The following is a 13849-nucleotide window of genomic DNA, read 5'->3' on the forward strand; positions in this document are numbered from 1 at the left end:
TGGGTATACCTTTGCAGGCACTAAAAGCAGCTTTCAAAGACTTCCATGGGGAAGAAAAATAGCAATACTTCATGTGCAGGAAAAGATATTGAAAGATGTACTCCATCTAAATGACTATGTGGATAGCTAAGAGCTGATAGCATTTTACAACTTGGTCAGACTTCTTTTCCTATTTTATTTCTCAGACGATTACAGCAAAAAAACCCCAGAAACACCAACAGAACACCAAACCAAACAACCACAAAAACAAAGCCACACCCTGAAAAACTCAATAATATGAATCATTTCACAAATGTAAGGTCTTTTAAACTGCATCAAAGTAAACAGCTGGAATGGTTTCTTCTACATTGAGCAGGAAAAGCAGGCTCGAGAAAAGTGCTGTTGACTTTGGTCAACATTTACCTATCAAGCAGGAGGAGAACGTCGCTCCCTAACTACCCATATCTTCGCAATCCTGATTTGTTGTGTGCCTCAAAGGGCTTGGTAAACTGAGAATCAAAACTGCAAATAGTTGAGACATTATGCAATATTTGATGGTTACCCAAAGCTGAACGGAATTACTTGGGTATGACTCTGGAAAAGCTCTCACGCTAACCAAGCGATTCCTTCCCAGTATTAAATGCACTGACACAGAAAACTTTATTTTTCTCTCAAGAATACATTGTAGGATGAGGAATTGCTATATGAGAAACTAATACTATCTTGTAATAACCACAGTAAATAAGGCACATTTCTGCTATGCACATCGTAACATTTCATTTTTGGACTGAGATCTAATAAGTGGAAGTTCTACCGACACTTACGCTCCAGATGAGGGACACATTTACACGATGCTTACAACAGAAGGCCGAACTGTTGTAAGCCTTTCTTCCCTCCTGACCCTTAAAAATTTGCAGCAGGGGTGGACACAGGGTCATTCAAAATCGCTAATTTTTTCCTTAAGGTAACGGTCCCTCTATGATCATCCGAGACACAGCGCCTCACTCAGAAGATGTAAAGTGGGCACATCGCACTCCTCCTTTGAAGCCACAGTTTAAACCTCCCTCTCCTCAGACTACAGAAACTGCTTCAGGAGATGGGCCTCCATAGGCCGGAGGTAACCTCTGCGCGTATCCCATGCTTGCCTCCTTGCTTCGTCACGAGCTGGCCAAGAAATAGAGAAGCGTGCTTTATGCAAGGACCTCAGATCAGGATAGGATCTGGCGAACCTTGACCAGACTTCAGGAATTGGCCGAATTCTTCTATATATACATATTTGAACTGTAACTCTGTGACCTGCCGAACGAGCCTGGACCGTGATGGGCCCCGGGTCCTGCGGTCACCTTTAACGCGGCACAAAAGACAGAACCACCTACACGTACGTATAGCTGCCACCTGCGACGGCCGGAGACAGAGAGACCTATAACATTGCGCTATACCCTTCTGTGTTTGCTTTTCCCTCCCCTTTCTTCCTTGTCCTTTCTCTGTGAACTTGCCCCTCGCCAAAAACCTCAATGAAAATATCTTTCCGATGGCTGAAAAAGCTTCCAAAGTGTAGTCTCCCCTAACGTCCGGCTGTTCGAGATATCAAATACACTTGTAATGGTAGGACGGTACCTTGTGCCCAAGCTGAGCTGCCTCCCCCCGAGCTGCAGTAGCTATGGGATCAATGAGGTGGCCGATTTCCTGGACAACTGATGTCAGCTGCTCCTGTAGAGCCTAATATAAAGAGAAATTGTCAGTTACTATCACAGCTCTTTTATCAAGTTCTACCGTACCACAACAATCACCCTCGCACCAACCGACACACTCAGGATGCTGTTCAAATGACCCCGCTACGGTAGGATGCGTAAATCCATGCTCTCGGCTTTCTTTACGTACTTGCTTGCTTCATCTCCTTTACCCTGTTTTAAGAACAAGAACCCTGAGATAGGCCTGCTCCTCTTTAGATTTATACGGCAAGTCTGGGGAGAGAAGGGGGAAAGGCTCCCTCCTACTCCAGCTGATAGCAACAAACACGGGAGTAGGCGTCCTTTCTCACTGTGACATGACAACCGCTCCTCCCTCAAACTGTTCTTGCCCTGCCAAAGATTTAGTATCCCTGCACCCATCAGAGAAACTGGCAGGAGCTCTGATTGTAATATGAAGAAACATTCCTCAAAGCAGATGATACAGCACAAGAGCAAAAAGCTCTGCTGCAGACTTTGAGGCCAGCAGGAGAAATTCACGTAGAAGAAAAGACAAAGGAGAAATACAACATCTGTGGACTGACCTCCTGAATACCGTATCTGCAGGGCAGGAGTCTAAGAAAAGCCCATTACCAGGCTTGTCGAGACATAAATACTGGCTTTCAATTCAGAGCCACTTACTGTCTTGCCAGCCACTGGCATTTAGCTCACTCTCATGAAAGGCAAGAGAAAATAAGTACTATTTTTGTGCTTCGTTACATTCCTGTACTGATTTATAAATAACTGCCATTTTCAGTAACGTTTACTTCGGCTCAACATGGTGATGCCCAGGATGACTTCATTATTTACACAGACAAGGATTATATCTGTAACATCTCTCCTGTTATAACTTCTTTTGTATAGCTTCATTTAAGTCTGAGGTGTTTCTAGTACACAGCTTTACAGCCCAAGGAAACCACTGGAATACACAAATAATCATTCATAATTTTAGGAAGAATAGTACAAAAAGACATTAAATACCAAGCAGAGATCCTGATCACGAGTTGCTGACTTTTTGTAGGCACAACGACCCTTCCTCAATTACATAAAGGCTGAAATACCACAGGATTGGTCTACGTTAGCATGGGACTGGGCGGGGGGTACAGGGGAGGAAGGAAACTTTCTTAACGAGAACATATCAACATCAATCTCAGATTTTACTTCTTTAAGGACAAAACAGACATAAAGCAAAATGACGTAGACATTTACATCACTGGACTTGTAGTAATAGATTAGTTTCAGAAACATCCCGACTTCCACATGGCAAGGCACCAGAGAAACACTATCAGTCGATCACATCAGCACAGAAAGTCAGAATAATATGTGGGTGGTGTTTCAAAATTACTACTTGCACCACTACTTTTGCCTGGTATCTGTCCAAAAGCAATACCCTTTCACCACCATGTGATTTTGCCTAAAAAGATTCCGGTAAGAACACTTCTCCCCTCACCGGTAGATTGTGCCGTATGCTCAGCTTTCCAGATCTTCGAATGGAAAGGAAAACAATGTGGTACGTGAGGCTGCTCAGCATTACTCACTCTGTTCCTGTGCTATCACTCTCACCTCAACTGAGATGTCATCCCTAGTGGCCAGACTCTGACTGACTGCTGCAAGGGAGGCCTGCTCAATGTCTCTGATGCATCTGTTGATCCCATCAATGGAGAAGTCGCATTCTCGCTGGCCTGGGGCCTTGTCCCTGCAAGACAGAGATAGTAAGCTGAGCATGCCGGGCAGAAAGCAGGCTCTTTCTCGAACGCACGCAAGCGTACTTCGTTACCTGCCAATACGTAAAGCATGTGGGAGGAAAGCAACGAGGACAAAAGTTAGCTTTTGTCTACCTACGGGATTTTGATGCATGGACAGAGTACTCTACATACTTTCGTGTGCTCCTGTTGATATTTAGGTAGAAAAAAAAATTGTTGCCTCAGAAAAGTGCAAATTCCACCTCCTCAGGATGGCCAGACTGGCCCAATAATGAAGGTCAACACGAAAATGCAGGAGACACCAGTAAAAAATATTCACGTTTCTGTATAGCGCGATCAGGAAAACAATTCCCTCGGCAGTAGGTGTTATATACAGTCCAAGGTATTTTTAAACAAAGGCTAGTTTCCAACTACTCTGTCTTGATGTGCACTTTGTTATTTCAGTACAATCATTATCAAAGATAGATGACACTGAAAACGCTCCTTAGTTCACTGTTTTCATACATTTTTGATTTAATCAATATTCAGAGGTTAAGTATAGAACTACACTTGTAAATTTTCAATAGTGAAGAGATAAACAGGTTTAGTTCAAAAAATAATGTTCACTTCTTGCTACAGCATTCTTGCAACTACACTGAGAACGCTATAGCAAAAACATAGGTAGGAAAGGTAATTTATACACTGTCTCATCCACCTTAAAAAAAAATGCTGTTTTCAACATAATTTATGTTGGTATGTGATCTGGATGGAGGTAGTTTTCTAGACCTTTTTTATTCTACAGCATTCTCTATTACATTTACCTTAAACTGAATCGGAGGTGGCACCAGGGAAGGAGAGCAGAATACAAACAACAACCCTGTGCTGCAGAGTGCTGCAATCAGCAGTTATAATTAAACACCCGGTATAACTGGGGAGATACTGTGCGTCACAGAACAATTTCCATTAGTAAAAAAGTACCATGTTGCTAATGGCCATATGGTATTATTCTTTATGAACAACTGCTCAATTATTACGGCTTAAATGCAGACACAAAAAAGTTACTCCAAAAGACATACCTGATGGAGGTGATAAGACTCTTGATAGAATCTGAGACAGTATGGGAATGCCCAGCTAGTACGGACCATGTAGGAGGGTCTTTTGGATTGATAGCCAGAGAACGAGCAGTTTTGATCAATAAAGATGAGCTCTCCAACATTGTTTTAGCAGAAACTAGAATTGGTTCCTGTGCTCGTGATCCCTGTGGTCAGAAACATACCAGACCACAAAGAATATTTAAACAATTATTCCGAGTTTCTCCACGCTTTCTGCTCCTAAAAGTCTGTTTAGTTAACAGCATTACAATGGCATTATAATTTCTCGTATCATACTATTATATTCACAGATAGTCAACACAGAAATAGTACAAAAATCATTGCAGTCCAACCATTTTCTCTATAACATACTGAAGAAACACTTTTCAGGTTTAGAACAGCACCATCCAGCTGAGAAACAGGAGAAAATAATGACGCTTGTCTAACTGTAGACTACAGACATATCATTGAAAAGAAACTTTATTTGTCACAAAACTTGCAAGACCAACCAAGCGTGCTCTTTTCCCAGAAATTAGTTCAACTACAACACTCTAATTGGCTCATCACCTCCATATCTATTTTATCACCAGTAATCTTGTAAACCCAAGTACCACAGGCCTGGAGAACAGGCTTAGATTTCAGTTACAGCCCCACAACTTCAAGACTGCAACAGTTAACTGCTTTGTCTGATACTGCCAGCTTGAACCAAGGCTGCCAAAGCAGGAAGGAGCAGTTGGAGAGTTAGTAACGATACATGACCTCTACTTCGAAGCTGTTATGAAGCTTAAAGGATTTCTTTTATTATCCCCCTCCTGCCCGCTCCCCCCACCCCAAGAAAACCTTTGTTAGTTACTTTGAAATACTATCTTTCTGTTGTAGTTACAGGGGAAGACTACAGAGAACTCAGGAAAAAAAATACAGAAGGCCCACAGAAAGTTATTCTTCCCAGAAAACGTGCATCTTGTCATCACAACTGCATCATTTTTGGAAGGGGAAAAACCCCAGCAACATCCCTTCAATCCTTTTCAGACCTCATTAGGTTCCATTTGTTAAAGTTCCTCTTGAGGGAAAAAGGGATATTTATTACTTTATCTCATGGAAGAATCCAGCTAACAAGACATGCGATTCACCTGTACCGTATCACTTTACTAATAGAAGACTGGCAGCGCTTACTGTAGCCTAACTAGTTTTATCCTACTGGTGCAAAATTCAAGGTCAGAGGTTAAGCAAAAGACAGCAGAATGCCTTATGAACGCCCAGGAACACAGAGAGACATTTCGGGGTCAGGTCTTCACACTTGCTTCCTCTCTCCCAACACACGATTAATTCAACACTTTCAACTTTTTGAGGGTGCAAGTGCAACATCCTGCCTTACCTCAGTGCTGATCTGTGCTGGTATGCTGACAAATTCTGGATTTGAAGCAAATGCCGTTAGATTTTCCACAGCCTCTATCAAAGGTGCAGTAGCAATTCTGCACTTGTTGCGGTTCTCTTCAGAGAAATCACCATCCAGGGCCTGGAAATTAAATCATGATTGATTTCTGTTGGAATAGGTTTCTTTGAAAAATTGAACAAAGATGGCTTAATTCTTCAGAGTTTTAAACTGCTGTGTGCTTATGACATGTGAAAGGTTCCTCCACAAACAAGGCTGATGCATTAAATGTGATCCTTTGAGCCTGTGGTTTTTTACTTAGCTGCTTAGTGACCCTAAACTTAAAACTCCTGCTTTGCTTCACAGGATTGAATAAAGATTTTCTCTCGTCAAACTGTGATGACTCGTAAATCGTGTCTCAGCACCTCATGCTCCAAAGGGTGAGAGTGGCTAACAAGGTGGTTATTTCCTTGAGACTGATTTTTAGTATTAATTTTTTTCTTTTTTTGTGTGTAAGCAAACCAATAAGTTCTTGCTCTCATTTTCACACAAATCAACTGATCTCTTTCATAATCTCATAGGAAAGATTTCCATGTGAAGGACCTTCTGTGTAACATAATAGAACCTTCCAGTCCTAAGAGCATAATTATTTTAAAAGACTTTCAGTAGCAGATCAGCTAATGGCTTCCAAAAGGCTTTAGAATCCTGAGTCCTCTACAGCTTAATAAGTGTTATTTCTCCTTGTGTGACAAAAAACTACCTCCTGCCAAACTGCAGGAAAATAAAAGATTACCATTAACAGGAGATTATTAAACAGCAGCAACATAAATGGCTTCTTTTTGGTTCCCAGTATTATTTGTTTCTTTATTTTTCTCTTATAAATATGGTAAAGCTATCAGAAATACCTCCTCGAACCTCTGGATATTGAGCAATGTAACACCGTATGAAACCTTCACATTCAGTTGCTTACAAATTTTTCTGTTAGTGCAAGCTCAACAAGTACACCAATGCAGAGGTGTCTCATAGCAGATAGGCCACTTGCCTCTCCTAACACTAATATTGCCCAATTCTTTCCATCTTGACTGTGGCACTGTTATACCACTACACATGTTTTCCAGTTCAGGTCTTCAAAAACATAAGTAATGATTTCTTAAACCATACATATCACAGAAGGTAAAAAGATATTTCTACCTGTTCTGATTCTGTCTCTGTAGGAAAAATCCCACAACAAAAAAACCAAAACCAAAACGAAACCACAAAGCAAGAAGGAAGCACAAGTAAGCAGCATTTGTACCTTAATAGTTTTAACGAGGTTAGCAGTGCTGTTTGCAACTTCCTTGGCAGACTGCACAAAGTGTCTCTTGGCAACAGGATTTGCTGTCTTTGATGAAGCAATGCGACAAGCATTGCACAAAGCAGAAGTATGTTTGGCCACGATTGTGGCAGCTGATAACACCTGTAAAAATAGATGGCACAAAACAAGCGCATTATCAAATGAGCATGATGGTTACTCTACCCAAGCTCTGCAAAGTCACAGTTCAAAGCCATGCAATGGCTTCAAACCAAAACTCCTTTGCTTGGTCACAAAAAAGCAAAGTCATGTCTCCTAACAATGATGGTCTCACTGCAATCTTCTGGAATCACCTGTGATGGGCTGCTTGCTGGATCTACCAAATTCTGGCAAGCCATCTGGATTGCTTGATTGGCTCTGGCAAATTGAATTGGATCGACAAGACCCTGCTGACCAGCCTGACTGTTTGGATCTGAAATGCCAACCAGGTAAGCGGCCTAGAAATGGAGAAAGGAAGAAAACAATCCTCAGAAACAATGCTAAATCCCTCTTGGTTCTTTGATAAGCTTGCCATATGTAATAGCACATGGTGGTCAGAGATTATCCAGAAATCGTACTGTGAAGTACTATTACCATTTTTTTGGTAATAAATCTCCAGAATCTTCTGAAACCAAGACAACTTACCCTTACAAAATATATTTAGTCAAAACAAAACTCTCCACTGTTTAAGCAGCTGGTATCCCTGGAAACATTATTTTTCACTTGCATACCCAATGGAAAGTACTTTACTGGTCACAAGCATCAGCAAATTATTTACTGGAGTAGCCACAGTTGGAGGCGGTGAGGGTTTTTGTCAAGGCTGAGTAGAAGACCAATTCACAGCAAATGCACTACTGCTCACTGTAGGACCTGTGGAGTCTGTAGTTGATGGTCTCAGTGCAGCTCAACATGTCTGATGGCCAACCCTACTTTCTTTCTCAATTAAATAAAAAATTCATGCCTCTCAACAAGGAGGAATTGTCTGAACTGTCAAAATCATATTCAAAGATTTCTTGATGAATTTCCATTTCAGATACAATTATGTGTCACCTTGATATGCCAGTAAGGCAACACAGGGTTAGATGCGGAGGAGATTAAGTCCTTACTGAGACATCTCGTATTTGGGGAAATCAAGAAGTGGTTTCCAGATGTGGAACATGATTCCCCACAGCCAAATCCTTCACTGAAGAGGCTGTATCAGCTGTCAATAGTTCAAGTCACCCAGTTATCAGATCGGTGAAACCACAGTGACCAGTTCCAGACTCTGATTTGTGGCTGTAGCTTAAGAATTTTGGTTATTCCGAAAGTATCTGAACAGCTGAAACAGGTTGCTTACTATTTCAAATGTCTGAAATTAGTGCTCCTTTATGAATTTTTACTAACTAAATCAACCTTGCTTCATTCATTTTAACTGTGGCTGGTTTTTGTGTGCTTTTCTATGATGTAAGAGCTCAGAGCTTGAGCTGCAAACATGAACTCCATGTGCTGCAGCTTTGACATTTGCTTTATCCTCAGAAAAGTTTCCTTCTTGATGTCATTTCCCTTCCTTATAAAATATGCATGTTATTGCACTCTGCTGCTTCTGCAACATACAGCAGTGTCTCCACAATTTCTGTGGATCTACACAGAGCACGCCGTGGAGTACGAGGTCATAATTTGCTTGGCCATAAGGAAGTAAATCTCCGATTTACGCACCCACAACATAAGCTTTGAAAACACCCCCCAAAATCCCCAAACCCAACAAAAAAACAGGTATTGCTTTACAGACTTCAGTAGCTTACCTGAGCTGCGGCTTCTGTGAGGCCACAAAGAGCCTTCGATGCAACTCCAACACATTCTCCAAAGACTAAAAGATCCCCAGTTTTTGCATTCTGGGAAATGCCCGCCATTGATTCTCCAAGAACCTCAGAAATTAAAAGACAAAGTTACCTTCCCAATGTGCTTCCCTACCACTCAAAGGCAAGTGATTCCTGGCCTTTAGCCAGTTCTAGCCCATACCCCTCTGACTTAACTAGCTAAAAAATCTGGAAGCTAACTGCTTCATGGATTTGAGTATGTTCCTCTGTGTGGCATATGGGATAAGGCATGCAGATCAACACTGGATTAACAGTGCTGAATATAAGCACTATTATAGCTCAAATGATTAGAAGGATACAGAATTAACCCTCATTATTTTCACTGTCATCCAGGAGTCGTTATAGCTAGCCTGGCACTAGGTACATTTCAGGGATCACAGAACATGACAACCAATCGCGCAGCTGCCGTTGACACATCTGGGATCTTCTTTGCCCCTAAACTCACTGAAACTCAGTGGAAATGACAACGCATCTGTCTGCTGGAACTGTCACAATGTCAGAATATACATTAATTCCCACAGTGTCTCCCATGGAATTCAGTTTATTTTCATCTAAAATTCAAAATAAGATCTGCCTGCACTAGAACATTAGATGTAAGATGATATGCATATCCACTAGGCACTTTCTTTTCCTTTTTGAGAAGGGAGGATCTGAGACAATTTCAACACATCAAATAATAAGGACACTAAAATCAAAGCTTCAAAGAAACATGTATAGCATGCTATGTTCAAAAATAACTTAGGAGATTTCACACAAATTTTCTGATGTGCCAGAATATCTGGACTGCTCAGACACTTCTCTAAGCTGTTTTGTACAGAATGATGTAACGGTATTTCATAGCCAAGCCTCCCATTTATGCTTTGGTCCATTTTAACACAGCTGCGGTCAAAATATATCATGAAAGTATGACATGCTGTCTCATACATGGAAGATGAAGGGAGAGAGGGAAACTAACAGCATTGCATATCAGTTGCTTAACTACAAATTTCTTACCGAGGCCATATGCTTTCTCAGTGACCAAACCCTGAAATTACCTCCAAGAGACCCACCTCAGGCTGAGTTTTATCAAGGAATGCAGCACACATTTTAGCTGTAAACACCATGCTGCGTTTCTAACATGTTCGATAGGCATGTGGCAACTTCTGATAATCAAAACGCACTCTACAATTGGCAAAGAGGTGGGAAAAGGAAATTACCTTTGAGTTTTCCATCACGCCCTCAATACAATCAAAATATGAGAGATCGCTCACAGGTTCATTGGGGTTATCCAGCATTCCTTTCACTGTCTGAAATAATGAAACATACTCTGATTATTGACAGAGCCTGAAATATTGACCCGAGAAGAACACAGACCATCACAACTATTCTGCTTATACCAGTGTCATCTTACAACTTTGTCTCTAGCAAGCACACAAAACTACATGCTCACTGAGTACTCACATACCGATGAGTGTGTTCCACATTACATGCTACCGTACATAAACTGAACTGTGGTAACTACACATTTTCCCACCACAAATTTGTTGGAAGTATAGGCTCATGTGGTTTACTTTGTGTTTGTGAGAAGTGACTTATGGCCAACAATGCTCAGCTGACACGAGGTAATCCGCTTTTCTGTCAGTTGTCAGTCTAATACATATTCTTGGTACTATTTCAATTTCATAAATGCAATTACAAGAGTGATAGGAATATCAGCTACCATTTGTTGACTACTGTCTAGACACAAATGGCTACCAAACTAAGTGCAAATCAGCCACCCACTTGGCCTCTTACTACTGTCAACAGATTCCACCAACATAGCTCCCTCTGCCAGAAAACTACATATACGAGCTGTGTTTAATTTATTTGTCTGAGGTGATTATGATTCCAGGAATTAACGTCCAAGTCTATCACGTATTCATTCAGAAGATTCAATGCATTTAGATAACAGTAAAAAGCTGTAAAATGCAGTAAACTAATTCTCTTATACTTAAAAAAAATAATCTGCAATATGACTTTTTTTCAAGTTTGGCAGAATACTTTATCGGGTAGAAAAGACTTTTAGTCTTTCTGATGAAAGTGAAATCAGTAAGTATAGAAAGACACTAAGATCTGTATCTGATGTTTGCCTTCCACCTGCAGGAAATCTAGGCAAGATTTTAAACCCTTAGACTTTCATTATAACTAAACTCCTAACACTAAGATACACCTACAATATTTTTAACAGCTCAGCTATTGCTTTTTAAAAGCTATACTTTGAATTAGAGCCTTACAGCAACTAAACTGTGATAACAAGGTGATGTGAGGAAGAAGTCATATCTAGAAAACAGTTTCCAATTGTCTCTCATCTCTTTCTCAGTTCCTCAGACATTGCAGCAACTCTTTGTTCTTGTGCTCCATCTGTAAATAACAACTTGTACAGCAAACAATGTTCCTGCAATACTTGCACTACTATGGAGTCAGAAGCCCTTGGAACATAAAGAAACAGAAGAGCAAGACAGAAGCCAGCACAACTTCCTGCTGATGTATCTTTGCTATTACTAGAACACCTTTGTTAATCCTTTCAGCTGAAATTCTGAGCAAGTTTAGCTATCTCACTGGAGATCATATAGTAAGGTCCTCTCTAAACACAGTTTTCCAGAGTCTTCACAGAAAACTACAGAGTATACTTACAGTTTGTCAAATCCAAACTGAGACATACCCTTTCTACAGAAATAGTACCTTTTAGTACTTCTAAGAAGCCTTGGGGAGACTAGAAATGGTAGGCTATGATTTGAGGAAATGAAGGGAAGAGGTAAGAGGTTAAATTACTGTAAAGAGAAATTGAAAGTTAAGACTACTGAGAATGCTTTCCCCAAAATTTGACAGATTCCTCAGGTCACTTTGATATCCATCTAGTTTCAGGACTGTGCAGTTTTGCCTCAGTTTCCCTTTTCTCTGAAATTAATCTCATTTCATACACCCAGGTTTTTCTTGCTAATTTTCCCCTCAACCAAGTGTTTCCTGACATTCAAGATTCTACAGATCTTCCTTCTGCCTGGGCTCTACTCGCAATCCATGCTATTGGCACAGAACCCTCTGCAATGACTTTTTTAGGCTGTTCTGCCCTATTTTTCACCCCTAAGCTCTTAGTTTCCTGTGGCTCATTAGCTGGGAATTCTGACCTTTCACATCCCTGCTGTTTTGCAGATCTCTCCCCATTTGTCTCTGAGGAAGTCCTGAGAAATGGCGCTTCATTCCCCCTGCTTGCTCCACCCCTACATTCTGCAGTGATTTCAGGCAACCATTACATTACAGCCTGATTTCCAGTTTTTTCTTTCTATTATTTGGACTTGCTGCCACTCCCTTTAACCTAGGGTCAAGAAATTAAGACTTCAGAAGTACAAAGCAGCTCCTAGCCAAACTTGTACCAATTTTTTGGGATGATGACTATGGACTGGCATATTACAAAAGCACTGCAATCACCTTTGTATCCTTTTGATACCAAGGGGTAGAAATAAAAAGCTTGAAGGTGTTTTCTGTTCTTTACACAGGCCAGCCATCCCTTGATGTTCTGACCTCGACAGCAAACAAACACTTCACTTATTTCAAAATATTTACTGCTATTGTAAGCAGCTGTCTCTGTGATAACTGCATAGCCTTAGATTGAGGTCTTTCAACTGACCCGATACTCACTGTTTAGCCAGCCAAACATTTCACTCATGAATCAGAACATACCATGCAAAAACCTGTATTGACACACATGGTATCAGCTTGGCCATGGCAAAGCAGGTACAAGGCATCAAAAATCTACGCTAAGAAATAGCAGGGAGCAACAGGGTAAAAGATGATAAACGTCATCCTAAAGTGAGATGTCAGTAACAACATTCTATAAGCAGAGAAACAGAGATACTGCAGCTCCCTCCAGTGCACTGATGGTAGTGGGAATGTGCATCTCCTCATGATTCTTCCTTTTTTCACAGCCAGTATGAATAATAAGGACTAAACTGTACCTTTTGAGAGGCAGGGAAGAGGAGATGGGGACAGGGCAGCAAATTTCATTCTGGCCAAAACTACAAGATGTTCACATAAGTTCTATGCTTACCTCGTACACAATTAAAACCCCTGCCACAGATATCAGTTGAAAAGATAGTGGCAGCAGCTAATTGGACAAAGGAAACAAACATTTTGGGCCCGTTTTTATTCATAAGAACTTTTGAAATGTAGTAATACCTCCAGTTCTCTGAGTGCATTATCACATTCCTTCTGCCCGGGAGCTTGCTGGGTGCACAGTGTGATAAGCTGGTTTATACTCTCGGTCACAGCTCTAAAGAGAGTAGAAGGAAAACAGTATATTTTTTAAAGTTAAACCATTCCAAACTTTTGTTTCATTAACTGCACACTACATAAAGACTTCAAAAACTTTGATGTTCTAATTTTTTTCTTTTCAGTGTTTGGGGATTAACCCTATGTTAAACAGTTCAGCTAGAGACCTCTTCTTTAACAAGCTTCATAGGAGCAAAAAAATGCTCACTAAAACATTCGACCTGAAAAATCTATCCCTTCGGTGCAAACAATTGAGAAGTCAGTCCAGAAGAAACAGAAGCTTCATCTCACAGCAGGAAGTGCATTGGGTGTCTGTGGCAAGGTTCTGACTGCAGGGGTGGCCTCTGTGAGAAGAGGCCAAGGGCTGCCCCATGCCAGGCACAGCTGGTTCCAGACAGCTCCAAAAGACTCACCGCAGGACACAGCTCAGCCCAGAAGCCAAGCTGGTGGCACCTCTGGGAGAACATCTTTAAGAAAGGGCAAAACATCACAGGGCAGCAGGCCAAGGTCAACCCGCTACACTAGCAC

General features: G+C 41.0%; 1 protein-coding gene across 10 annotated transcripts in view; it reads right to left on the reverse strand.

Moving 5' to 3' along the window:
- TLN2 (talin 2) overlaps positions 1-13849 on the reverse strand; it is a 253175-nt gene that overhangs the window by 55546 nt on the left and 183780 nt on the right. For all 10 annotated transcript variants that reach the window (XM_075765049.1, XM_075765047.1, XM_075765051.1 and 7 more), the window contains 9 exons: positions 13229-13322; positions 10234-10323; positions 8963-9085; positions 7496-7639; positions 7146-7307; positions 5855-5995; positions 4465-4646; positions 3270-3402; positions 1597-1698 (listed from right to left, as the gene is read on the reverse strand). In XM_075765049.1, coding sequence (XP_075621164.1) covers positions 1597-1698; positions 3270-3402; positions 4465-4646; positions 5855-5995; positions 7146-7307; positions 7496-7639; positions 8963-9085; positions 10234-10323; positions 13229-13322 — 1171 coding nt within the window. The remainder of the gene's footprint in view (positions 1-1596; positions 1699-3269; positions 3403-4464; positions 4647-5854; positions 5996-7145; positions 7308-7495; positions 7640-8962; positions 9086-10233; positions 10324-13228; positions 13323-13849) is intronic.

Source organism: Balearica regulorum, chromosome 12 (assembly GCF_011004875.1).
Source record: "Balearica regulorum gibbericeps isolate bBalReg1 chromosome 12, bBalReg1.pri, whole genome shotgun sequence".
Classification (NCBI taxonomy): Eukaryota; Metazoa; Chordata; class Aves; order Gruiformes; family Gruidae; genus Balearica; species Balearica regulorum.